Source organism: Papilio machaon, chromosome 25, assembly GCF_912999745.1.
Source record: "Papilio machaon chromosome 25, ilPapMach1.1, whole genome shotgun sequence".
NCBI lineage: Eukaryota > Metazoa > Arthropoda > Insecta > Lepidoptera > Papilionidae > Papilio > Papilio machaon.
The window spans coordinates 4,729,440-4,756,222 of NC_060010.1; the positions used below are offsets into that span (position 1 = coordinate 4,729,440).

General features: G+C 34.7%; 2 protein-coding genes across 6 annotated transcripts in view; one reads left to right on the forward strand and one right to left on the reverse strand.

Annotated features, from left to right (window-relative positions):
• The window catches only part of LOC106715509 (Down syndrome cell adhesion molecule-like protein Dscam2), a 63,852-nt gene extending 56,976 nt beyond the window's left edge, over positions 1–6,876 (forward strand). The window contains exons 18-33 of the mRNA XM_045684139.1: positions 50–140; positions 219–301; positions 783–917; positions 1,213–1,365; positions 1,557–1,686; positions 1,906–2,069; positions 2,438–2,617; positions 3,064–3,264; positions 3,374–3,574; positions 3,736–3,896; positions 4,320–4,497; positions 4,890–5,007; positions 5,315–5,472; positions 5,795–5,905; positions 6,104–6,181; positions 6,803–6,876. Of these exons, the coding sequence (XP_045540095.1) occupies positions 50–140; positions 219–301; positions 783–917; positions 1,213–1,365; positions 1,557–1,686; positions 1,906–2,069; positions 2,438–2,617; positions 3,064–3,264; positions 3,374–3,574; positions 3,736–3,896; positions 4,320–4,497; positions 4,890–5,007; positions 5,315–5,472; positions 5,795–5,905; positions 6,104–6,181; positions 6,803–6,831 (2,171 nt within the window). The 3' untranslated portion in view covers positions 6,832–6,876. The remainder of the gene's footprint in view (positions 1–49; positions 141–218; positions 302–782; positions 918–1,212; positions 1,366–1,556; positions 1,687–1,905; positions 2,070–2,437; positions 2,618–3,063; positions 3,265–3,373; positions 3,575–3,735; positions 3,897–4,319; positions 4,498–4,889; positions 5,008–5,314; positions 5,473–5,794; positions 5,906–6,103; positions 6,182–6,802) is intronic.
• A 4,422-nt stretch (positions 6,877–11,298) lies between these two features.
• The window catches only part of LOC106715513 (flocculation protein FLO11), a 116,447-nt gene continuing 100,962 nt past the window's right edge, over positions 11,299–26,783 (reverse strand). For 2 of the 5 annotated variants that reach the window (XM_045684225.1, XM_045684223.1), the window contains 15 exons: positions 26,475–26,574; positions 25,711–25,803; positions 24,648–24,754; positions 24,345–24,459; positions 23,793–23,932; positions 18,355–18,469; positions 17,683–17,868; positions 16,727–16,833; positions 16,267–16,360; positions 15,603–15,950; positions 15,035–15,163; positions 14,067–14,204; positions 12,828–12,932; positions 12,193–12,320; positions 11,299–11,494 (listed from right to left, as the gene is read on the reverse strand). In XM_045684225.1, the coding sequence (XP_045540181.1) occupies positions 11,387–11,494; positions 12,193–12,320; positions 12,828–12,932; positions 14,067–14,204; positions 15,035–15,163; positions 15,603–15,950; positions 16,267–16,360; positions 16,727–16,833; positions 17,683–17,868; positions 18,355–18,469; positions 23,793–23,932; positions 24,345–24,459; positions 24,648–24,754; positions 25,711–25,803; positions 26,475–26,574 (2,013 nt within the window). In that variant the 3' untranslated portion in view covers positions 11,299–11,386. The remainder of the gene's footprint in view (positions 11,495–12,192; positions 12,321–12,827; positions 12,933–14,066; positions 14,205–15,034; positions 15,164–15,602; positions 15,951–16,266; positions 16,361–16,726; positions 16,834–17,682; positions 17,869–18,354; positions 18,470–23,792; positions 23,933–24,344; positions 24,460–24,647; positions 24,755–25,710; positions 25,804–26,474; positions 26,575–26,783) is intronic. The other 3 variants (XM_045684224.1, XM_045684227.1, XM_045684226.1) reach the window with 3 other exon arrangements.

Genomic DNA, 26,783 nt, shown 5'->3' on the forward strand with positions numbered 1-26,783 from the left:
TGGAAGTCACAATAATATCTTTGGAAATTCTTAAATATTGAAATTTCAGATGCAGAGGACAGCGACACGAGAACATTGAAAGTTTCGCAGAAATCTGGAAAACAGGAAACGAAAATAAGTGGTCTAATGAAAAATACAAGGTAAAATTAAATGAAATGAATTAAATAATCATTTAAAATTCACAATCAATAGAAATTTTACTTTCAACCAACTTTCAGATACGCAGTTTCAATATCAGCGTTCAACGGCGCCGGTTCTGGGCCGTTTTCATTGCCCGTGTTTCAAGATACTATGGAAGGCGGTAATTTAAGCTTATTATTTTATACTCGTAATAGTCATTTAGAAGTAGGTTTAAGAGGAGCTAAAAATTCATAACTGGCTGTAGCTTAAACAGTTTAAATAAAAATGTAGTTCAATAAAATTAGTGATTATATTTTACAAACTTTTTTTTAGTTTCACTTGTTCTGATGTTCGTCATCAAATCTTGCAAATTACATTTAAGCCATTTCCCAGCCAGGGTTTACTGATTGGGCTGAAATTTTTGATAAATGTGTCAATCGCTATACGATATAATATTATGATGACATGGTGCTGATCTGATGATAAAACTGGAAGGTTAGGAACTTCGCAATGAAACTCATTTACTTGCGGCTCGTTTAAACTGTTCTGTCGATCTTTTTTTAAAGATTTTGGTTATTTTAACTAGCAAGAACATATTAAAAGATCATTTAAATAAAAAGATTGTTCTTCTTTCAATTTCATTTATAATTTAAATACTTCAGCACCAGAACATGCACCTACTTCTGTTGAATGTACGGCGATATCGTCAACCTCTTTGCGCGTTGGCTGGCAGCCCATCACACCGGGCGCTCAGGGCAGCTCACTCGTCGGTTACAGCGTACTGTACGCTACTGATGGTAAGATTACTATGAGAAAGATGATGCTCGAACGAAAGATGGATGAGATTGAAATGTAAGATAAACAATTTAATTTGCCAAAGTTTATCTTCGCAAAGCAGAAAATATACAGTTAATCATCGTTTTTTTTTTCATTAAACATATGTTACATAATGAAAAGCAAAGCTTTATCCCATTAGCTTGAGTAAGCTAAACAATAGAAAACTGCTGATGTCCAGCTAGCCTTTAAAAACTATCGAAACTGTTTAAGAGATATGTGAATTTAAACATTAAAAAATAGAAATTTTATTACCAGACAGCGCTTGGCAGAACCAAACGTCACTCCACACGGAGCTGTACTTGCAAGCTCTGATGAAGTACACTAACTACACGGTGAAAGTCGTCGGCTACTCAAACTACGGACCAGGACCGTTCTCATATCCAATAGTATGCGCCACCTTGCAGGATGGTAAGCGTTTCAGTTATAATAGTATCTTAGATGCACTTAGTATCCAGATCCAGAAAGTAATTTCCTGTTATTGAATTTAATATTTTGTAAATGGTCATATCATTTAGCACATTTTATATTTGTACCTTCACATTTCAACTGTCTTGAAGAACCTAGTTTTGAACGTTGACTAATCAATTCATATTTTCCAGTTCCTGATCCACCAGCGGATATCAAAGTATTAGTACTATCACCGACCGCACTCCTCGTCAGCTGGAAGCAGCCCGAGCATCCAAATGGAGAGCTACTCTACTACACTGTCTACGTCAAACCAACCTCAAGGTAACATAAATAACAAAGAAACCTAGAAATAGTTCATTAAATAATACTGTTTCTTCTACTGGAAACAGATAATCTCAAGAAAATTTCATAAACGTTCTTCAACTTCAAATTTAAAAGGGGTTTGAATGTACTTGCAAAAGACTTACGTATTAAGGAATAAAGGGACAATAATTGTGTTGAAAAGATATATAAAATACAATGAATTCAACTATGTGGCAGCAATGGTCCAGCTCAGACGAACCGCGTGGAAGCCGAGGGGCGCACAGTGGCCGAGCTGAAGGAGCTGACCACAGGCCGCACATATGAGACTTGGCTGACAGCCAGCACTGGCGCCGGCGAAGGACCGCCCACAAGGCGCGTCTCACATACGCCATCACAAAGAGGTATGTTATGAACTTCATCAGAAATCTCTACTAATTAGTAGACCTCACTAAACAACCATAGCCACAAATAAAAATCACTTGTATGAGTACTTTCCACAGATTTTACCAGTTCAACTGTCTTAGGGGAAGTTTATCTACGGTACATCATTTGGGTCATGATTGCCATGACCAAACAATTTGATCCCATCCCATACACAAATAACAATGTGCCTTAACTAGTCACCGCTTTTTGTACAAGTAAGAAATATAATTAATTTCTACAGGATTGAATGTTGTATCTTTTGATTTTCCCCACTTTTCGGTACATCAAACAGTCTACTCTATATAAAACTCTAAAAGTAGAATTACATTTGTCCTTAATTTCCCAGTCGTAGCGGGCGTAGCATCACTCGGCGGCTTGGTGTCTGTGGGCGTCGGCAGCTCGTTGTTGTTGTCGTGCGCCTGCGTGGGCTCTCCGCCGCCGCGCACTGTGTGGTATCACAACCACAACATTATCACGCATCACCCGCGCTTCACACGGAACCACGACGACAGTCTGCTCATTAATAGTAAGATTATGTTTCAAGAATGTTTCTCTTAGTTTTCTAATAGTAGAAAGCGACTCGCATACTTTTAATTGTTGTGTATAATAAAGTCACAATCTTTTTAAAAGTTGTGATTTCAAAAATTCAGTCGAATTGATAACCTCCTTCTTTTTGAAGTCGGCTAAAAAGGTTGGCTTTGATTGATATATTTTATACACAAGTTGTTTTTAGATTTTTTTCATAGAAAGGTGGCATTAAAAATGTAAAAGGTATGCAATGTCAAAGGTTTACATGACAAAATCGAAGGAGAGAATGTACCGGGACTATTCTAATTACATACTCGACATCTCAGATTCCTTATTCGGTTGCTAAAAAGATCCTTAGCGTAGATTTTTAGACCACTTACTACCTTGAATTCAGCAGTTATCTTTTTCTACTACGAGGTATATGGTTATTTCATATATTTCCAGACATCGACCAGTCTCTCGGCGGCAACTACACCTGCCTCGCTAAGAATCTGTACGGCTCAGACTCCGTGGAGTACGTGGTGACGGTGTTGCCTCTACCGGACGCGCCCGTACTCCGCGCCACGCCCTACAAAGACTCTATACTGGTTGACTGGGAGCAGCCTTACTATTCACTGGGGAATAAGAGCCAGATCCAGAAAATCAGTAAGTACCTTAACAAATAACTGAAGACTTCCATACAGTCCTCATAATATTTATAAGACAGACGAAAATTGACTAAAAATTAAATCTATTTTTTTATAATTATTTTCAGGCTACAGTTTAACTTGGAAAGAAGCCAGTGGTCCATGGCAGGAAGCCTGGCCGGCAAATAAGCTCCCAAATCTATCTGGAGTTCAAAAACACGCTCTTACGGGCCTCAAATGTGGTACAAAATATTCGCTTAGAATCACCGCGACTAACAAAGTCGGGACTTCACAACCCGCTTACATCGATGTCAGTACATTAGGTGGCGGTAAGTCTAAATTCATAAGAATACTAAACTAATACTTTACAGATAGCGGAACAATGTAATAAATGCTAATAAAACTAGCTACAATAACCCTTCGACCGCTAGGTCTACTTAAGTTTATTTCACAACTATTACCTTAACTTAAATGAAGTTAACCCTTCCAGCTCCGATTCCGCCGTCAACGAACGAATGGCTTTGGAGCAACTGTTCGCACATGTTCGTGCAGCTGGCGGGCTGGGACGACGCCGGCTGCGAGCTGCGCTCCTGGGACCTCGAGTACCGGCCGCTCGGCACCAGGAATTGGATACGGGCTCATAATACACTGGTAAAGTTCAAATTCCATTGAAATATCAATAGAGTATGAAACCCAAAGAGACAGTCCAGAATTATGGATGCTGCACAAAATACATCGGTACGGAACGTGTCTTATCTACAGACCTATGAAAAGCTGGAAGACAGCCCTATTTGAATACTTTTTATTCTTTTAATATATTTTGCCGGCCCTAGTTCATCGGCGCACTGCACGTCCCGCTGCACCGAAAATTGTGTTCTACTCAGCGACTCGCACAACAGTTAAAAGCCGCCAAGATATCTGGAAACTATAGTACCAAAAAAAGTTGGACACAGTTTTATTTGATTTTTCGAGTTTGAGAAGATTTAAAATAATAAGAAGGTTTAAAAATTCTATTGACAAATAGCTCTTTAGGAATCAAATTCTATTTCATTCCGGCTATTGGCTTTTTTGCAGACATACACGAACCCCTCATGGAGTGTATACCAGTCCAACAGCCCGAGTTACCGCACAGGCTCGTTCGCGATCAGCGACCTGTCACCCGGTACCTGGTACCAGGTGCGCGTCACCGCCACCAACGAGGCGGGCAGTGTCACTACCACTTATAACTTCGCTACTAAAAATGAAGATGGCAGTAAGTTGATTTTAGATATACTACGACGACACAGCTTCGATGACTACGACAACAACTGTTATAAAACTAGACTATTCAAATTGTGTTCCACGGCTTTTAAATACTTTCAGTTTCACAGACGGGCCTTTCGAGTTAACTTTAATATGTGGAAATAATGTTATTGAACGTGTGGAAAATTCATCAAATGGTGTATATTTTGCGACTTAGAATTAATATGACATTACTAAGAGTTTCTTGCTTTCAGTTTTCGAAAATTTTATTTCTACACATGTGAGTTTTCACTTACAACTGATGACGATTTTGTGTCATTCCTTAATTAAATTAGAAAAGATAAGAGAAAGTTAACTTTCTTTAATAATGATATCCTTTCATACAATATATCTTTATTCCAGGTGAAGTGGGACCTCCTTCTGAAATCTTCGACATAAATATGTTAGTGATAGTCTGCAGCTCTATACTGCTGGCGCTCTGTCTTGTCAGCTGTATTTATATATTGGTCAAGAGACAGAGGTTAGTATACGATACAACATTTTTCTATAAAAATGTAGAGTCCAGAAGAGAAGAATTGTGATATACGTGACATCTAAACTTGTTAGCTAGTGGTAACAAAACTTGTATTTGTTTCGTGTTGCCCTATTGATCTCATCTGAGGAAATTTGTCATGGTAATAACTTCTTGTCTGGACGAAAATTGTTTGTGAAATGGATTCTCTTATATGGGTAGATAACAGCCGCATTCACAGTCGCTAAAGTTACTTAACGATCTCCTTTAGTGACCACTTAATGATTGAATGCGGTTACCTTTTTGATGTTTCTAGAGCGGGCAACCTGACCGAGTACCGCGATTCAATAACAGCGGACAAGTCAGGCAGCGGTGACGTCACCGCTAATACGTCACACAGCAATCTCGCCGGCAAGGAGCCGCCCGCCAGGATATACAGCGCCCCCATACATATGAGAAATAATAGTAAACACGGTAAGTAGCACTAATAAATATTTAATCTATAGTATATAACAGTCGGAGCCCGCAACAATATTTATTGCTTGTGCACGCATCATGTGAACGCCGTTCCGCGTAGTCTCTACCAGTACATCTCCTCCTTTGTTCATTGAAGGTCGACGCATCTGTTACCTTTTTACTTCATGCCTATGATAATATGTCTATAGGCAATGTTCAAGTTACTTTTTTAGCGAATTCAGGTGCCTTCTAACGTATACTATAAAAAATATATTTTTTTTACGACTATGAAAATTCTCGGCTAATCTAACTTTATAATCAAAATGTTTTATTTGTTTAGAGCTGTACGAGATAAGTCCGTACGCGCAGTTCGCGGTCGGCTTCCGGACATTCGGCCACGTCGAGAACCAGGACCTGCCGTGCAGACAGAACAAGCTGCGATACGATACTGGTTTGTAATACCGTGTTTCTACCGAAACACTCGTACTAAAACATTGACATATCTCCTTGAGAAAACTGAAATAATAATAAGTGAAACGTATCGTTGTGTTTTTTAGTCTACCCACCTTAACTTGTGTCAGCTGTCGCTGAAAATTGTCTATTTTTTTTAATAATTTATTAGTACTACAAATATTGTATTTGTTGCCAGAAACGAGTTTCCAACTGTGTTCAGAATCAGAAGACAGCGATAGCATATCGAAATCGACTCTGAAGAGTATGCCAAGAAGTAAGTTTTACAAATTCTTTTAGTACCATCGTTATTCTTATAAACACATACTGCGAATTAATACGTGAAGTTCTGTTCTTTCTGGTTCTTTTCTTTCTAACAGACATTTATCCTCGTTTTCTTGAATTCGTTTCAATTATTAGAATTTTTTATATCATAAGGTGGCAAAGGAGCAAGCGACCATCTAATTTGCTGAAATAGCGAAGCCACCGCTCCCCATAGAATTGCAATTTACCTACAATTCCTACACTACCTTCAATTAACCGAGAAGGGGACGCACAGAAAGAGAATATTTCCCCTTACTATGCGTCCTCTCCTCCGACAAATCCTCATCCCATTCCCATCCTTTCTTTTATAAGAAAATCGTGGGAAGGGAAAGAGTACTAAAATTAGGCCTCAAGCACAGCATGCATCAGACTGTACGCGGAATTGCTTTCACTTCACCCCTGTCTTCTGTGTGGTTGTAGTATTGCAGCGGCAAGCTGACCAATTTGTGCAACAGATGTTGCTTTAGAAATGTACAATTAAAGAATAACATATATTACGCACAGATCCATATTTTAAGGTAATCGATTGCTATGCTATGTCTTGTACCTACTAATATATTTTTTTCTTTTCCAGAAATTTGTAGAACACCACATCATAGGTAACTAAACTGAAACTTTCATTGTAACCAATAATTGAGGACCATCGCTAACTGTTATTGTTTTATTTTATTTTACTAATTTTTTATTGTAATCTCTGTGCCAAAAGTTTATTAATAAATTAAATAATATTAGAATATTTAACGATTTTTTTTCATGTGAAACAAAAATTACAAAAATTAAATTATAGCTATTTATCTGAAATTAATGTACAATACACGAAATTTTTACTTACGTGTACCTTAGAAGTTAAACGTTGTTCGGTTAAACACGTTATATAACCCTTTGACCGCTATTAATCGATATTCGTCAAAATGGTTATAAAACATGTTTTACCCTTAAATATGTATCACCCAATCTGCTTCTGGTATAAGTACTTTGTGATTTATTTGCCAAGATCGTATAATCATAATTTCTGATAATGTCTAATGTCAGCTGTTAAAGGGTTGACATACGTTTAAGTTAAAATGTAATTGAAACACTATCGAGATTGTTTAAAAGGATCCTTAGTTTTTAACTGTAGTAGTTAAATATAACATCATTCGATTATTTTAACTGTTATTTAGCTATTTCTAGTTGTAAATAAATAAACAAAATGTATATCTACATATATGATTAATATTTGCTCAAGTTTTGTTTATATAAGCATACCGATTAAAGAAAATCACTGTCGCAAAATATTATTTTTTCAATAATATCTTATAACCTTTTTTGAACATTTTTTTATTTATAATTTTATTTTTAATCTATCGAAAGAATGGAGTGTTTCTACATTTTTTTCTAAACAACCAGTTGTTCTAGTCATGAATAAAAATTCTTAACTCCGTACGTTTAACCATCACAGGATTTTATATAAGAGGTCGGTGGCTCAGGAGTTAAGCACTTGACTTGCAATCCTTGGTTCGTATCACGCCATGTACCAATGAGTTTTTCGATTTACATATGTACATTTATCCGACGTTCTTATGGTAAAGGAAAACATCGTGATGCAACCTGCACATATCTGAGAAGAAATTCAATGATATGTGTGAAGTCAACCAACCCGCACTTGGCCAGCGTGGTTGACTATGACCTAGTCACACCTAACTTGGAGTAGGCTCCGAGCCCCTCAGTGACGTATGATGATGATATTAAAGGTGAATTGCGAAGTTTCAATAGCAGTCACAAATTTTGTAATTATATTTTTTAGATAAATTAAGTAACTGTTTTGTTATCTTTTTGCTATTGTAAATAGCCTTTAATGTAAGGATTTTAATATTAATATATTATTAAGAAGTTGATACTTTTTTGAATTCTAAAGTTATATTATTTTAAAAACAAAACTTAGGTACTTTTTTTTTAAACGAGAGTTTCTACCGTCAACACATCTCTGTTTTCGTCAAATATTATGATGGGGGTTGACAATGATTTTATACATGTTTCAGCAATAAAAACCCACTGTAAATTATTGTTAATATAAATTGTATTAATTCCTATAACAATTCGTAAAAGTTACACCATATTGTAACATTTAATTTCTCTAAAAATGTTCTGCCAAGATATGAAATAAGATTTTTAAATTGTCAAGTTTTAGATTTATTATATAATTAATTTATTTAGATATATTTATTTTAAATGATTGTAAAATTATGTAATATTTACAATTAAAAAAAAATTATTCGTAAGTTAATTTTTTTTTGTAAAATCGTAGCGGAATTGCTAGAAATATCTGCAAGAAGACTGATTCATTACGATTGTTGTTTCATTTCTAAACATTTTTGAATTTAGAATTAAAACTAAAAAACGTCTATTTGTGTTTTTTTTATCATTTAACATAATTAATTAGTGGCCAGTTATCGTTAAAATAAAAAATTAAACTGAATCCACTCAGATTCATTCTCACCCCAGCCTTAGTGTAGCTTTCAGCACCCTTAGTGAAGATTAAACTATTTTATATCCGTATTTTATTTGAATCGAATCGAGACATTTTTATTAATTTTTCTTAGGAAAAAATCCATTAAAAAAAATTAAAACGACACAAAAGAAAAGTGATGACGTCACAATGACGTCACCGTATTGGACGTCAAAGAAAAACTCTTCAAAAAGGATTATATTTATTTATTTTCACCAACTTACAGTAAATATGCAAACCTTAGAATATTGTAAACATGTTCCACAACAACTATAATATATTTGATATTTTTTACTTCACAATTATAAGAAAGAAATACACAAAATTAAAGATGGGCTTACACTGGCGCCTCGGAAGCTGCGAACATTTTACTAATTTGATAAATCTTTAGATATGTAAAACACTAATCCTAGTAAAAACACTAAACATCTAACATCAGTACATGGAACTATTATAGAAAGCTGTCAAATCATCCGCCATTAAAAAAAATATGAAAAAGGAACAACTATTGGTTTATTTAAATATATTTATGTGGCAAAAGGGTAATAAATAATTTATAAATCCATTCAACTAACTAAATAATGTATATTTCGTATATATTCATGTGAACTGTCAAACAAGGGAGTGACGCCATCTTGTTATCAATACCAAAATGGCGTCGTTCTTTCAAAATATCAGTTATTTCATTTTATTGCAAAATAAAATCTGATATTAAATTGTACTAAAAAAATATACGTGAAAATGCATACAATCGAATTTATATATTTCAGATATAGAATTTAAAAAAAAAAAACCTAAAAAGTTTCTATTTTTAATCTGTCCTGCAGTAGTGTTAAATCTTACACCTAAAGTTACATGAGACTAACAAGTCTTGATACTTAGTTATTGTTCAATCAGAATTTTTATTAAAAATGGCATATCTTAAGCATTTAATGGCTTTTTGAAGTCTTTTTATTTATTTTTAATATAAAAATAGATATGTCAAATAACTACGTAATACGTACAAATTCTAGAAATTTCAAATTTGATTCATAACAAAATTATTTTAGAAAAAAAATCCAGATATGTTTGTATTAAGCTAGAATTCAGCTGCTAGCTATATTGTTGTCTTTGTTTTACCAAAATAAATAATAGAGATAAGAACTGTTTTAGATTTATTTTTAAAGTTTATGAATTCAATATGTCTGCGTTATAAAGCCCTAATACTAAAATATATAAACATTTAAAAGTTTTACATTTCATATCTAATGATTTCTTAATAATTACACGAAAGGGACAGCAATTTATCAAATCAAGTATCAATTCGAAGTTTTTTTTTATATTCGAATTTTATGTTACCGTTAAATTGTTAATTCGAGTTTTAATTTCTCGAAGGTTTATTTTCTATATTTTATACTTTCAGTAATACAAAATGCCTAATTAAAACGTTCACACAAATATTCTTAACGAAGTTCCGAACTTAACTGTCGTATTTACATATTGTTGTCTCTCTTTTGTTAAAGATAATGAAAGGGATAGCAATAGTCATGTCACAAGTGTCAAGGCTTGAGTTCTAAAGTTATAGGCGATAGGAAGAACTCTGTTGAGACTAAATCAAAACATTTCGAAGTTACTTTAAAAAAACTCTTTAAATTTTTATTTTAAATTTATAAAGGATCAAGAACATTTATGTGTAGTATAAAGTAATTTATTGGTAAATTTTTATACAGAGTTCGTAGACAAAGTTACAATCAAAATATATATACAATGGAGAGAAAAACTGTCTTTTCCTAAATATACATGTTACCACGATCAAGATTGACTGTAGTATTAAATATACCACAGATTATACAAAAAAAACACTTTATTATACAAAGTATACAGTCTGTAGTCAAAGAAAATTTCAGTTAAATTTTACTGAATTAATTCAAAAACAAGTTATGATGATTCATAAATAACTAGCTTTTACCCGCGACTCCGTCAGCGCGGAATAAAAAAAATGCACACAATATAAAAAAGTTCCTATGTCCGTCTCCTAGTTCTAAGCTACCTCCCCATCAATTTTCAGCTAAATCAGTTCGACTGACCTTGAGTTATAAATAGTGTAACTAACACGACTTTATTTTATATATATAGATAGATAGATTTATAACAAAAAAATTAAGAAAAGGAACACACTTTTTTTTTTCAAATCACTAGAATGACGTTTAAAAACTTTGACAGATGACAGATGACAACTTACTGTTGATGCTAGCGCCATCTATTTAGAGCTTTCAGTTTTTCTCCCCATTGTATATTGTATATGATAATTTTTTGAATAGTTCAATAACAAAAAGTAATTAGTACTTTATGCAGGTGTATAAGAGCGTCGGTGGCTCAGTGGTTAAGCAGTTGACTTGTAATCTGCAGGTCCTGGGTTCGAATCCCGTCATGTATCAATGTGTTTTTCGATTTACATATGTACATTTATCCGACGTTCTTACTATGAAGGAAAACATCATGATGCTGCACATATCTGAGAAGATATTCAATGATATGTGTGAAGTCAACTCGCACTTGATTGACTATGACATAGTCACCCCTAACTTAGTATAGGCTCTGAGTGATGAATAGTGAGCTGATGATGATGTATCAGTATGTGTAGATTTCAAGTGTAAACTGTCAAGTATCAAGAATGTTGTATCGATGTATCTAACGTATCTTAGGCGCAGAGCGGTCATTGCAGTGTTTGTTGCGACGCAGAGTGGCGCCGCGCTTGATCTGCTCCATCAGGGAAGTGTGACAGGTGCGAGGATCAGGCTGTCACACAAACAAGCTTTCAATTAGTTATACTTAGCCTTCTAGAGTTTCCCGTTGGACCGATCGAACAAATAGAATCAATCGGTCCAACGGGAAACATCTGTAAACCTCTGAAAACACTGTTAATAGTTATTTTTACACAGTTCAAAGAATTAACGGAAGATTCGTTGAAAAATTTATTAATCAAATAAATCCCTCTCTTTTTCTCTCTCTCTATCTCTTCCTCGTAGATTTCTTTTAGTAATAAACCAGCTGTCATAATGACCGCTACTTCACCTATATTACAAAATTACTAAGTAATTTATAATTAACTAGCTTTTACCCGCGACTCTGTCCGCGCAGAAAAAAAAATATTAGGGTAAAAATTATCCTATGTCCGTTTCCTGGTTCTAAGCTACCTGCCCACCAATTTTCAGTCAAATCGATTCAGCCGTTCTTGAGTTATAAATAGTGTAACTAACACGACTTTCTGACTATATATAGAAGATAAATACAAAGTCACTCTTGAAAATTATCTTTCCTCTGAGTCCCCTCCTCTGTTCAAGGCCGGAAGAGGAGACGATGCCCACAACGCATCTATTTCTATGGACAGTGACTCGTTTGCTACCTTATATAAGAGGTTAATGATTCCAGTATAGTACAAGAGCCTGTTAAAATGTCATGTACAGTAATTATATGGTGTAAAAGTGTGATGTAACCTGCGCATGCGCATTGATGAGGTCCCGCACGTTGTTAGCTCGGCTGGAGTCAAGCTGGCGGCGCTGCTGCTGTATTGTGGCAGACAGCTTGTCAAGGAAGGCCGGTTGTACTGCTGATGGTAGGTTACCTGTGAATTTTACACAAGAATTAAAACTCTTTTGTTTGTTGTAGTATTAAGTTGTGGACATACCGAGAGATAAGATTCTTGATTTCTAAATTTAATTAACCTATAAAATACTTTCTAATTCAATATGTGAGCAAGTTTTTCTGCATCTATTGTTCATCCTTGAGATATAGTGTCACTATCTTTAGTGTAGTCATTTAATTTTTTTTTAGAAGAGATTCAAATGATAGTCATTTAATATAGAAACGGCTGAAACACACACGTACGTTTATCTGGTGTCGGCACCGACTAGTTTCGAGCCGACGGGCCGCGTCCGCGAAATAATACCAATCCCACTCACCCTTATGAAGGCCCCCGATGGGCTAGAAACTAGTCGGTGCCGACACCGGACATATGTTCGTGAGTGTTTTAGCCGTTTTCTATATTAGTTAATGATAATGTCTCACGAAAGTTTGAACAATTTGATAGTCATCTGTAAACTTAATGATATTTTCAATGAGTACAACTGACCTTTCCCCTTGTTGTCAGTTGTGGGTGTGACAGTTGTGCGACGTGAGGTGCGAGGTGACAGCTGAGGAGCCAACTTGGCACTGAGGCTGGCTATCAGACCACCTTCTATATATATACTGTTTTAAGTACTTTGCAAATTGATTGCTAATTGTCGTCATAAGCATAATAGTCTTATCATAGGTTTCTGAGACTTAAATCTCTGTTTAAACCTGTTAAAATATACCAATGTAGTTTCCTGTGGGTTAATTTTAGATAATGTACTATTTGATCTTGTTCTAAATTGTTATAATTTAAGTTGTTTCTTGTATCTATTACTAAAAGTACATTTCGCTGTATTCTTTATTTTTCACATCAAAAACATGGATGACGACATGGTTTATACAAAGATTTAGGTCTCAGAAATCCACGGTTAGACAGTACTTAAATTATATTTTAGCTCAAACATATGTCAACCATTTCATCAAAGCGGCAGTCAAAGGGTTACAACAAGATTTTAACTAAACTGTATTTTTAGAGTAGTTTAGTAAACCCAAAGTACAGCAAGGGACAGACATGTTATAAGAATGTGGAAGGGAAGGGTACACAGGTAGAAAAAAAGAGATGGAATGCATAAAAGGTAACATGATTTAAAAAAAGACAAGATTTGTAAAAATAAAAACCATTTAGAATGAGATGGGCAGAGAGATGACGATGCTCAACAACGCTCAATGCATACTTTTAATACTTGAGCAATGCTCAATACTCTGTAGGTGACCTTCAACATACTTCCAAAAACACTCCAGTCATACATACACACACTTACATAACACATACCATACACACACACACACACACACACACATAAATACAGGTGCTTGACGAGTGGTCGACGTCGCGCATGACAACCGAAATTATTGACCTCTGATTGGTAATTTCAAAACTGCAACGCACAGCTGAGCGGGGGTCACTGACCGGTTTTGCACACGCACCGGACTTCAGTGGAGTTTTTACAGTGCTGCGATATACCACGCCGCTTACGATTTCTCAACGTGTACTTTGTTTCTCGAACAGTGATTTTTATCTTTCTCCTGTTACTTTTACTTTTCTTCTCTGTGTTGTACTCTCCTTCTATATATTTATTGGTGTGTGTACGAGTGAGAATAAATTGTGTTGTGAATAACGGTTGCATCATTTCGCTACCTCACACCCTCACATCACCACATCTCTCACCTTCAGCATTGCTCAATTGAGTATACTCACGTTCAGCATGCCTGTCTGCGCTGTGGGAGCGCGCAGCTATAGAGCGGCGCAGTGCCAGAGGACTGAGCGTAGCGCCGAGCTGCGCAGGCGCAGCATAGATACTGTTCGAGTACTTCTTCTCCTGCTGCAGCTTGAAACCTGGCCCCCGAATGTAATGAGATGAGACGTGCTGTTAGTGTGATACGATTTGATACAGTCAAACCTGGATAAGTGACAACTGGTAAGAAACCTCTATAAGCAAGAATTTATAGTCCAGTCCTGACGTATTCCATAAGCAAGAATCTCTCGAGAGAAACCAAGAAAAATATCACGACTCTCACTTATCCAGGTTTGACTGTACATGATTGTTATTTAATTGAAGAAAGCGATGACATGTAAGAGAGAAATATGTTTTATCATGCAATATAACTATTTAATGCATAGTAAATTCACTCACTGTGGGTTTCTGAGACTAAAATCTTTGTAAAAAATATATCGTCTCTGACATATCTGATTTAAACGGAGATTTTTAGTCTTAGAAACCAACGGTAAGTCGTTAAGTAAAGTAAAATTAAAGGTTTTCTAATCTCTTCTGTACCGGTAAATTATTTTTCCGTCAAATTTTACACTTTTAAAATAATAAAGCATTTTTTGATATTTCTGTCCGTATTTGATGAAAATATAGGCAAATAATTGGTCCTATGACTAAAGTGCTATTCTTTTACTAAATATATAAAACCTACTCAGAGATAGAAAAGGCCATAAAAGAAAAAACAAAACAGCTACAGTATTACAAGAATCTAGTGAGCTGTCATAATTTAGTTTGACATATGTCTATCAAAACAAGACAAACAAAAAAACAATTTACCAAACGCTTACGTAACAAAATAAAATTGAGTACTGGTATTAAAATGTATCAATTTCTTTCAAGATAAAGAGAGATGACAATTTGTATCCATACAAGTGTTTATCTATGGAAAGAGACTGACCTGTCTGTCCGTAATGCGAGTCGTTGTTGACACGAGGACCAAAACTGGAGAAGGAGTTTGTCTCCCCATAACTTGGAGTGGATGGACTGGATCCATGAGGGGAGCCTTTACCCTCCCCGTAAATGTTACCTGAGGTAATAAAAAATATTTGAAACTAGCTGTAGCTAGCTTACAAACTTTGAATGTCATATTTATTTATGTTGAATCAACAAACTAAAAAAAAAGTTTCAAGCTTATTTAAAAATGCTTCCATAAACATTTTCATCCCCCTTTTTCAACTCCTTACAACCCTTTTTTCGCATTAAAAAGTAGCCTATGTCCTTTCTCAGGATCTAGACTATATGTGTAACAAATTTCATTTAAATCAATGCAGTAATTTTGGTGTGAAAGCGAGACAAACAGACAGAGTTACTTTCGCATTTATAATAATAATTAAGTAAGGATTTAAACACAAAAAAAATCTGACAGTTTTTACTCCTACACATAAATCATATACCTAAAGTTCAATTAATCTAAAATAGTTACGATTGCTAAAATAATCAGGAAAAATAAGAAAAAAATAACTTACCAGCATTCGCATCTCTAAAGAGATCAGAGCTAGAAACATTCAGACTGCTCTTCCTAACATAAATAGAGTTCTCCACATACGCCATTATCCGATGTCCTGTCTGTCCGTATATAGGGTTTAAGTTTCCACTCGCACTTGTATTGAAGTTGCTCTTAGCTTGTTGGAAAGTACTCAATGAAGGTTGGTTCTGGTTTTGAGTTTGGTTCGAGTTCGTAGTCGAGTTTTGGTTTTGGTTCGTGGTTTGGTTTTGGTTTTGCATGGTACGACGTACCAGACCGGGGGATGCTGGCATGTGCTTTAACTCCGTTAGCTGTTTCACAGTTTCAGCTACGTTTATACCTGCGTGAGCTAGAAATGGTTACCATTTATAAATTTAGAACATAACCAGACTATAATCAAGAGGGAGGTGGGGGGAGGTCTAACAGATGGTCAATGAGGGCTCTATCAAGTGTATTTTTTAATTCCAAAGAAAATGCTTATGAAAATGTGATCCAATTTTTGATCCAAATTCATGTGTCCCAAAAAATGAATACTAGAAAGTAGTTTTTGAGTTTTGAAGGAGTTTATCTATTTTAAATTTTTCGATAATTTGAGAGGGGTCAAGTAAACCAGGTATGAATGTATTTATGGATATGGATATCGAGAATGGGTATGGATATCGTACCTGGGTTAATGTCTGTGTCGGGCTGTAGCAGGAAGGCGGGCGGCGGCGGCAAGTTGTCAGCGTCAGTACACAACTGCGGACTCGCCATGTTGTTCTGCGAACGTCAACTCAACGACATTACTATGACTTTCCACTGTCGTGACTATTATCATATAATTTCTGTATTTTTTTTTCCAATGTCATACATCTAGTTTTGAGAATATCTAATTTAGGATAGGCATGAAACCCTCGGTAAGAAGTCCTTGAACCTAGTTCTTTACCTGATAAAAAAACAGCAAATACAATTAAGTATTAAGAACAAATCTAAAAATTTTAAAGGACATTTCCTTGGTTATCTGTAATTCAACATTTCGGAATTAATGGACATAAACTGTGTATAAAGTAAGTAATTACCCTACGTACATCTTAAATTCTACATATTAAGTTAAGTGAAATCTTAATATTTAAGTGACCAACTGACCTGTACATAGGGGGGTCTCTGGGGGCGTGATATAGAAGATGACCTTCTCACAGGGGGCGGCGGCTTGCCCAGAGAACTGGACGACCCGCGTCGTGACCACACGGTCGCTGTCAATACACATATACGTGATCAATGTTATATTAAAGTGCGTTTCCACTGCTCAAATCTGTATAGAATAGGATATAACGAAATACCTTTGTACAAGTAAACTGTAAAACTCATGTTAACTAATAACACAAGGTAACGTAGATATTCGAAAACATAAGATTTAAGTCGGTGAGCGATGTACATATTATAATGTGATAAAGGTTCGTACACAGCGTGCGTCGGCGATATTTCTATCTGTTATCACCAGTCAGTCGCTCGCAACCTTTATGTCAAGATCGTTGTAAAAAAAAGTCGCTGCAATTTTCAAGATGTAGCAAATCTGACAATTAGCATGTAGTCGTTATGCCTACATTGACTGGATAGACGACGCGCGTCGACGATTAAACGTTATGTGTACGGATCGCGGGCAACGCGATTCTCGCGACGTAAACAATCAAGTTTCAATGATTTAAGTTACCTTGAGTACAAAGGACCTTAGTTTAGTAATCAAAAGTGATTTAAATTTTTAACTAAATTGTATGTAAATTCTCATTTGCAAGATACATCTTACTAATATTATAAATGCTAATGTTTGGATGGATGGATGTTTGTTAGAAGGTATCTCCAAAACGGCTTAACGGATCTTGATGAAATTTGTCACAAATATAAAACATAGTCTGGAATACATAGGCTACGTATAAAGTTTGTTTTTAATTCCGCGTAGAAGGAGTTGCGGGTGACAGTTAGTTAGAAATAAACATAAAAACAAGTTTTCATCATAAACAAAGCATAGAAAACAAATACAAACATTTAACAAACCACTCACCTGTTTCAAAAGTAGTGTACCAAAAAAAAAAAAAACCACAAACCTGCCATAGAAACCGGTCTGCGTTTAGGTACAGCTGGTTTCTTACTGACGGTGGCGAAGGCCGGGGTATCATTGACTTCATCAAGAGAGCGTACCGCCTCCTCCAGACTACCCAGGGATATTGAGAAGTTCTCTCTAGCCGCTGCTACCTCACTGTCTCGTCGTAGTGTCACTATCTCCGAATCAACTGTACGGATAGCGCAATATCGCATGCAAGCATTAAAACTACAGGATGTTGCGTAAAACACAAAAAAATGCAAAAAAAAATGTATTCACAATATTGTAGATCCATTTTTTTTTTCTAGAAATAATTACTGCAATGGAATGAATGTTATCTAATTTAAATAATTCTAAATATTTAGAAAATGTATTTTATTTTTTGATGAAATTTTGAATTGATTTTTATTTTAGGCAGTATTGTAAGCAGATTAGATCTATTATATTGTGACGTAAATAATATATCTGTGTAATAAAAAAAATACAAAAAAAAATCATCCCCAAAAAATCTAAGATGTTTAAAAAAATAACATCTATATACATTCATATGAAAAAATCACATAAAATATAACACTATAAAAACGAAAGCTCAACACACAAGTGCACAGCTCAACAATCATACAAACAAAAAAATTCAAACTACCCTACATTAGTGTATAAAGTATCAAGAAGTTACCATCAGGGTGTATTTGGTGCTGGTGGGCGTGCTCCTCCGCCGCGAACGCCCCCTGACTGCCGTACCCACTTGATGACTCCAGTGATGATTCACTGGCACTGCTCTCTGAGCACACCTGGTCATAACAAGTCAAGTCAATTCCGATCAAGATGTATGATCATGGCTTATTTGGATGGATGGATGTTTGTAAGAAGATATCTCCGTAACTACTAAACGGATCTCGATATCTATATATATAAAAGAAAGTCGTGTTAGTTACACTATTTATAACTCAAGAACGGCTGAATCGATTTGACTGAAAATTGGTGGGCAGGTAGCTTAGAACCAGGAAACGGACATAGGATAATTTTTACCCCGTTTTCTATTTTTTATTTCGCGCGGACGGAGTCGCGGGTAAAAGCTAGTTTATCATAGATGTAGATGTCTTGAAGAACACATAGGCTACTTAAGTTTTTTTTTCCATACAGATGGAGTCACGGGCGACAGCTAGTGGATTATGAATAGCAACACACACCCACATATTTCTAACCATGTGAATGCATACGAGCGTAAAACCCAACAAGACAAAAACATGATTATCTCTGTTTTCTTCAAAAACATTGAGAAGGATGACTACAAGTTTTTATCGTATGTCTCGACATTAGACAGTATACTTTGTGATTTCAAATTAAAACACATACGGGTAATTATTTAAATATTAATCCAACATACATTTTTAATAGTTTGCAACATTTTGAGAGAATTTAACGCTTTTATGTGGGCACTGCCAGGCCCACAGATTGAATGTTTGAAGAACTCTTACTCACGATAATTATCCATTCCTCATCAGTTTGTATGTCATCTTGAATCAATTCACAAGACGTAACATTGTTACGTTATTTTTTATATAATATTGGTACATTGTTTTATATTGTTATGGTATAATTATTAAATTATATATAAAACAGTACAAAGTACAGTGTGCGGATTATATTGTTGACATTTGAAGTTTTCATTCGCGCTCCGAACAATGCCTTTAGTGCTTGGCGTTTCAAGAGTTATGTACACGGCGCCAAGCATTTTGATACTTGCATTATTAAATTTATGTATAACGGACTTCTAGATTTTCCAAATTCGAATAAAACCTTTCTTTGTATAAGAGGAACTAAAAGTCTCAAAAACAGTAAGCAAATTGCTAGACTAGACTAAAAACATTGTTCTCAAAGTAGCAGTTGTGAAGGCAAGAAATCTTAAAAATAATATAATAATTATTTGAAAAGCGTTTAAGTAAACTGATAAAAAAGTGAGATCACTAGATTTCTATTCTTTTCTCTCGAATGTCGTAACATCTGTATTGTGTTGGCATCTCTCTGTTTTTATTAAATGATAAAACTATATAGAAATATACATGTACTACGACAGTTGAAAATTACAACAAGTCTAGAAAGATAATCACCAGCAAATATCAAAGTATCAAAACGTATCAATCGAAGTTAAATCCAATCTGAATGAGGTAGAATATAACCGCAACTAGTTTTACGAGGCGAGTCGAATAACAGTTGCATTTCGCGCGGCACCACGCACTCTCTGTTAATCGGTTACCGATTTCGTACCATGAAACCTTACTGTGTGGTATTTTTACACATCTTGTGAGTACATTCATTATTTTATATATTTAACAATGAATTTAATCGACCTTATGCGTGATAATTTTAAATAAGACTCTCATGTTAAATGAAGATTTTAATAGAAATTATTGTTGTAATTTGCATTGTTACGATGACGTAAAAATTAAAATCATTATTGCCTTCTTTGTCTTGCTTTCAACAAGAGTATGGACTTTAATCGTTGGTTTCTAAGACCAAAAGTCACGTTTAATACATGTTTTATCTGTGTTGAGAAATGGCAATTTTGTTAAACATAACGACTGGGATGACGATATGACAATCTTGATCTCAGAAACCAACGGTTAGACGAATTATTGTTGTTGAAACATGTCGAACGAGTACAACTTAAAACTGAATTGCAATGCATTTTTTTTGGAAAAGTGTTTTAATTAATTAAATGTATTATTTATAAAATCTAGGATACAATTCAAAATTATAGTCAAAGTTAACAAATGATTATTTTTTTTTTCACTTCCATTCTTAGCTTGGCCGTAAACATTCACATTACATCGCAATGGTGAGTTACTCGAATGTAATTTGTACTGATAAGAGACGTATAAATAGTGTAACGTGTAATTTACTTAAATACATTTATTCACATTCAATATCAATACTATTTAATCCACATATAATATTAAAATCGTAGTGAATCGGTCTATTCTAAACTACTTCATAATATCTAAACTAACATTCAATATTGCTTAAATATATCTTACGTCTATTTTAACATATATATTATAACCCAAAAGTGTAGACAGGGATTATAATTTGGTAGCAATACAATCGATCCTCGATAAGCGAGAGTCCAAACCGCGATATTTTTCTTCATTACAGAGGTTGTCCATCAGGACCGAATTCGCTAATCCAGTTCTCCCTTATCTACCCTATTCCTTATCATCTCTCTAGCTTGTTACTAATTTGGTACAAATTATGTTTCAGCCCTTACAGTAATCAAGACGCGAAAGCGGCATACAAATCTGGCGAGATACGTGACCAGTCGCCGCCTATCACATTGGCCACTATAAAGAGGAAGTTAAAAGAAAGCATGATTTTCGACTACGAGGACCCCACACTTAATGACAGAGAGAAGAAAGAGTTGAGCAAACTGTTCGATGCTGTTGAAATAATGGTTGGTTCAAAAAATAGCATTGTGTTTTCTTGCTAGCTCATTTGTCACAAGAATGAATGACAAGTAGGACAATATCTTACTGATATAATGCAAACGTTTGGATGGATGGATGGATGTTAGAATATCCAGAACGGCTGCGTGGATCTCGGGAATGTGTACGGTTCCCGTGGGATTACTTTGATTCACATATATACTCGATAACTTAGCAAAAGTTCAACACATCTTGTTGAAATTTGGCACAGATATAGCACCTCGAATAACTCAAGACTTTACATTTTTTTTTAATTCTGCGCAGAAGAATTTGGAGGCAAAAGTTAATGTTTTGATTAAAGAAAGTTGACGAGGAAACCAACAGTAACAATTAATTATAATTAAGGTTAGGTAGAAGGATGCTTTTGTACTAAAGACCTATGAAGAATTAACTTTTTATGGCAGAATAATAGAAAGTAGGTTCCTAGAAATGAAAGAAGAAATTCATAAGAAAAAGAGAAAAACAACTTCTTATTCAAAACCAAAGAGCAAAATCTCCATTACTTATTCGTAACTTTATTAGATCCGAAAAATGTACCTATTGTCTATTAAAAATAAAATAAATATATTTCCAGACAACGGCCAGAGCTCGTCAGCCGTTCAACGTTCAAAACATGTTCTCTTCACTACGCCTAGTGGAAAGGGCGGTTAAGAAACAACTGAAGGAAGGACAAATATCCGAGTCTTTGGCATCCAAATTCAAATGGGATAAACTGTTAGTAAGTCATTGATACAAGTACTTATTTCTTTTGTGTTTACTATGGGTTTCAAACAAGATGGTCAAAAACCTCAATCTCAAAGAACTAGTGGCGTATTTTTTTTTTTTCATTTCCATTTCGATGGCTCCTACGAATAAGGGTCAATGTGCAAATTGACAACTTTGCAGGAGAGAATCTTAATGTTTCGACCATATAGGAAAAGATGCCGCATAGAAGTAAATGAATATTTCGTTTATTGCATGTTGTAAACTAGACTTAGATGTAGCTTTTAACAAAAAAAGAAAAAATTGTTACTTTGGCCCTTATACATAGGACTCATGGATTTTAACGAACTTATTTTCTTTGACTATCTCATCCGGCAATAGAGTAGCTTCGCAACAGGGAAAGAAATTGTAAAATAGATTCACTAGTTTCGGAGCATAGCAAACAAACAATCAAATCTTTCCGCTTTATAATATTAGTATAGACTAGATCACTAGTCTAAGCTAGACGAGCTAAGCACGAGCCAAAGAAGAATTTGTGTAGTATGGACTTACGAGCCTCGAACGTACGTAATAGAGTTAACGCTAAGAGTTTTTTGACAACCACAAAATGGATTAGCATCGCACTCACATTACGCAAAACTATATTCAAGGAAAGTTATTATTTTAAGCTCGATGTATTGTACATTTGACAACACGAACAGAGCGGCTCAGCTTTGTTCAGTCTTTTACATAGACCTAACTTTACGTACTTAGTATTCTGTTTTATTTATATATACAAAATTAGATTGTCTATATCTGACTTATTTTCTTTTTTTACTTTACACATAAGATTCATAATATCAATGTGTAATAAAAAAACAATTTCATCCAACTATCGTTTAGATTAAATTTTTTATGCCCAAAAACAATTTCGACTTATAAGTTGCTATTTCAGTCGTATTCTTTCATGAGTTTTTTTTAATTAATTGTTTCTTATTGTTGATTATCTTTTTAAATGAATTCCACTATTTCCAGATCAAATCGTCAGAAGAGGGACAAACCAATGTACTATCTGGACAAACGGACAAACATGCGAATCTTTAACACGATGCCGTAATATTTGAAGATATTTGCAAATTAAATTCGACTTCCATTTTTATATAATAAGTGTTTAAGATTAATTTTATACCAACGATAAAATATTTATAAATAAATTATTATTTCATTTCTAAAAGATAAATAATGTTAAATATGATAATCTAGCTGTCGCACGCGACTCCGTCAGCCTGGGATAAAATAAATAAATTATAAGTATCCTATGTGTTCTTCCAGACTATGTTCTACATCTGTACCAAATTTTATCAAGATCTGTTAAGTCGTTCCGGAGATACATTTAAACAAACATCCATCTAAACATTCACATTTATAATTTAGTAAGAAGTAAGATGAACGACTTTAATTTAATTTCTTATGATATGTGAAATTAAGGTAAATATGTAATAACTAACTTTAAAAAATTATAAACGTTGTGTTTTGACTAGAAAGAGACAATCCACTATTTTTTTCTCCATAAAGCTACTTCTGTCACTTCGTACTCATGCGTACTTTTAGCTACAGAGATGATGATTCCTATACAATTGATATCACTCATAACATTCTCTGACTATAGTAACTTATAATTATTAGTAACTTATAGTTATGGATAGTAACTTTTATTTATGGATCGTAATTTTTAATTATTAATAGTAATTTATAGTTAGTGATAATAACTTATTGTTAATCATAGTAATTTTTAATTATTTATAGTAACTTATAGTTATTGATAGTAACTTATAATTATTAGTAACTTATAGTTGATGATAGTAACTTTTACTTATGGATAGTAATTTTTAATTATTAATAGTAACTTAGAGTTATTGATAGTAACTTTTAGTTATAAATAGTAACTAACCTTTTCCTGCTGCGGGAACTCAGAGCCGTGTTGTTGTTGCTGTTGCTGTTGTTGTTGTTGTTGTTGTTGTTGTTGTTGCGCACGTGAGGCGGCTAGAGTTGCCAGCTCCGACATATTGACGTATAGAGCTTGCGGCATTTCTACAATAGAATATTCTAGATTATAACTCTATAAAGAAAGTTATCATAAGATGAATAGTAAAGAAATATTCATCATCAGCTCACTATACGTCCCCACTGAGGGGCTCGGAGCCTACCCTAAGTTAGGAGTGACTAAGTCATAGTCAACCACATTCCAGTTCGGGTTGACTTCACACATATCATTGAATTTCGTCTCAGATATGTGCAGCATCACGATGTTTTCCTTCACTGTAAGAACTTCGGATAAATGTATATATGTAAATTGAATAAACATTGGTGGTTTCGATCCCAGGATCTGCAGATTGCAAGTCAAGTGCTTGTCACTAGTGCTAGTCACCTATAACTTAAGGTAGACTCCGAGCCGAGGGGGAACGTACAGTGAGCTGATGATGATGAGTTTCCATAAACATACCTTTAGTTAGATGTGGGGGGAGAGAAGAAGGCTTTATAGGTTTAATCTCTTGCTGTCCTGTGTTAGCATTCACTGACTTAGCAGGTAAAGATGGCCGCTCTAAAGATGAGCACCTCTGAAATTGAGCACATTTTACGCGTAAACTTTTATTTGAAGGAAAAATTTCACTTGATTTTATATAATAATTAAGACAAATACGTCAGAAAAACCGGTTACAGAAAATCCAAAATCAAGTTTTTTTTTTTTTCAATTTCAATGTCTCTTAACTCCACTTGGAACAGAGTATAAAGATGTCCAACTTACAGTGGGCAGCGGCGGGCGGGCGTATATCCCGTCTCGTGACAAAGTGCCCGACCCCTCCGAGGAGAATGTGTGCACGCTGAGTGTTGCACGAGGGTGAACACGATCTCCTATATAAAGGAAAAAAGGTCCCGGTATCTAAGTTTTCAAATATCTCTGCCGCTCTGAACTTTGCGCGAGTTGCAGAACACAATGTTAGTTTTAGCGGAGCATAAAGGGATGTGGGGTGAAGGGAAATGCTAAAGGTCATACGTCTATTGAAATTACTTTTAGTTATGAAGTAAATACTAGAGTCGAAGCTCTTGAGGGAAGCCTCAAGCTAAGCTACTCTTAAGCATGATTTAGGCTAAGAGCCTTCTGCACCCGACCTTTACAAGGTAAACAAGTGATCAGATATAAATTCAATTAGTTTTCAAGAAATACCTTTATAAAGATTTCAATTGATTACTAAATGAACGCAGCATACGTAGCAATACAAAAGTTAACAGTCTAAATACAGTGAGACAAACTTATGATCTGGTGTGAAAAACCGTTTCAGTAAGAGGCGCTGCTGTTGCAGTTCTTCCAAAAAATATGTAAAATCATAGAGACGACAACTACAATGCATAATTATAGACAAAAAAAATATCTGACTCACAAGACATTAGTTAAACTAAATTTCAAGGATTCTTGGTACTGCATGTCATAGTCAAAGTGTCAAAAGATCTTTGTCATACATAGCTGTATTGTCATGTCTCGTCTTGAGTGTCATTTTATATCCCTGAGTATATTTTACATATTTTTTTGCAGAACTAACTGCAACAACTGTTTCTCTGATCGGACCAGTTAAGTTTAACGGACTATATAAACTGTAATTAATGTAAACAAGCGAAAAATTGCATTAAACTAAAAAACATTTTTATTTTTTAACACAAACCTTCTCCAACATCCTTCGAATATTCTGTCAAAGTTTCATGAAATTCTGTCCAGGGATTTGCATAAGAAACAAACATACAAATATTGTTTTTTTTTTAATTATGCTATAGTATAGTTTCACAAGTGAGGAAAAACTGGCATTTAATATTACCTGATGAAATAGTATGTGACCTTCCACTCATAATAGCGGAAGCGGCTCTTTCGAATTGCGCCGTGTCTTTTAAGTCAGGCCAAGTAGCTGATGCTGGAATTAAAATTAATAAAAATAGAATAATAGACGAAAGGGAACCACATTGACATATCACAGTAAGCGACGTCATATTCCAATTTTCATGGATTATTCTTTTATAATCTTAGCAGAACTTTCGATTGACTCCAACTATTTGCTTAAACTATTCTTAGCTTTCACTGTTTTTGTCAAATATTCTTGACCATATCACTGACCACTATAAATAGACTGGTTATAAGACGTAGTATTTTGTACCTATTAGATTTTCGCCATTTTGGCGCTGTTAGTAGCGGTTTTGTAGTGGTGGTGTAGATTCGAACTAATAATATAGACAAAATAACTGTCACATAAAATCAACAGACTCGTTTAAATCGTAGAAAAGGTGCCAATTTCAAGCAATCACCTATTACAGAGATCAGTGATATATAAACTTAGTTTTAATATCTTCCTAATATTATAAATGCGAATATTTCAATGGATGGATGGATGGATGGATGGATGGTTGTTAGAAGATATCTTAAGAACAGCTGCATGGATCTCGCTGAAAGGCATAGATATAGAACACAAGAACACATAGGCTAATAATTAGGTTTTTTTAATTCCGCGCGGAAGAAGTCGTGGGCTACAGCTAGTAAGTTTATATAATTTTAAATGACTGATTATCAAGGTTATAAAAATATACATACCAGCATTAGCCATGTCATGACTGTCGTCTGTGTTATCATCATCAATAGCGCTTTTCGAAGGTGTGATGCATTCACTGCTAACACTATGGTTATCTGAACCCTGAGGAAATACGGATTTTATCTTTATACCTATTCAAACTTTATGGCTGCTCGCAATTTTAAACGTATGCAATTTGTAAAGAGAGATTACATTTTTATTCAAAAGGTACGTATCAAGTAGTTACTTTCGTTATTACAGACACAAAACAAAAAAAAAGGTTTTTCTATAACTAATAGTTACAATAATCAAAACTAATAAAGCAACGATTT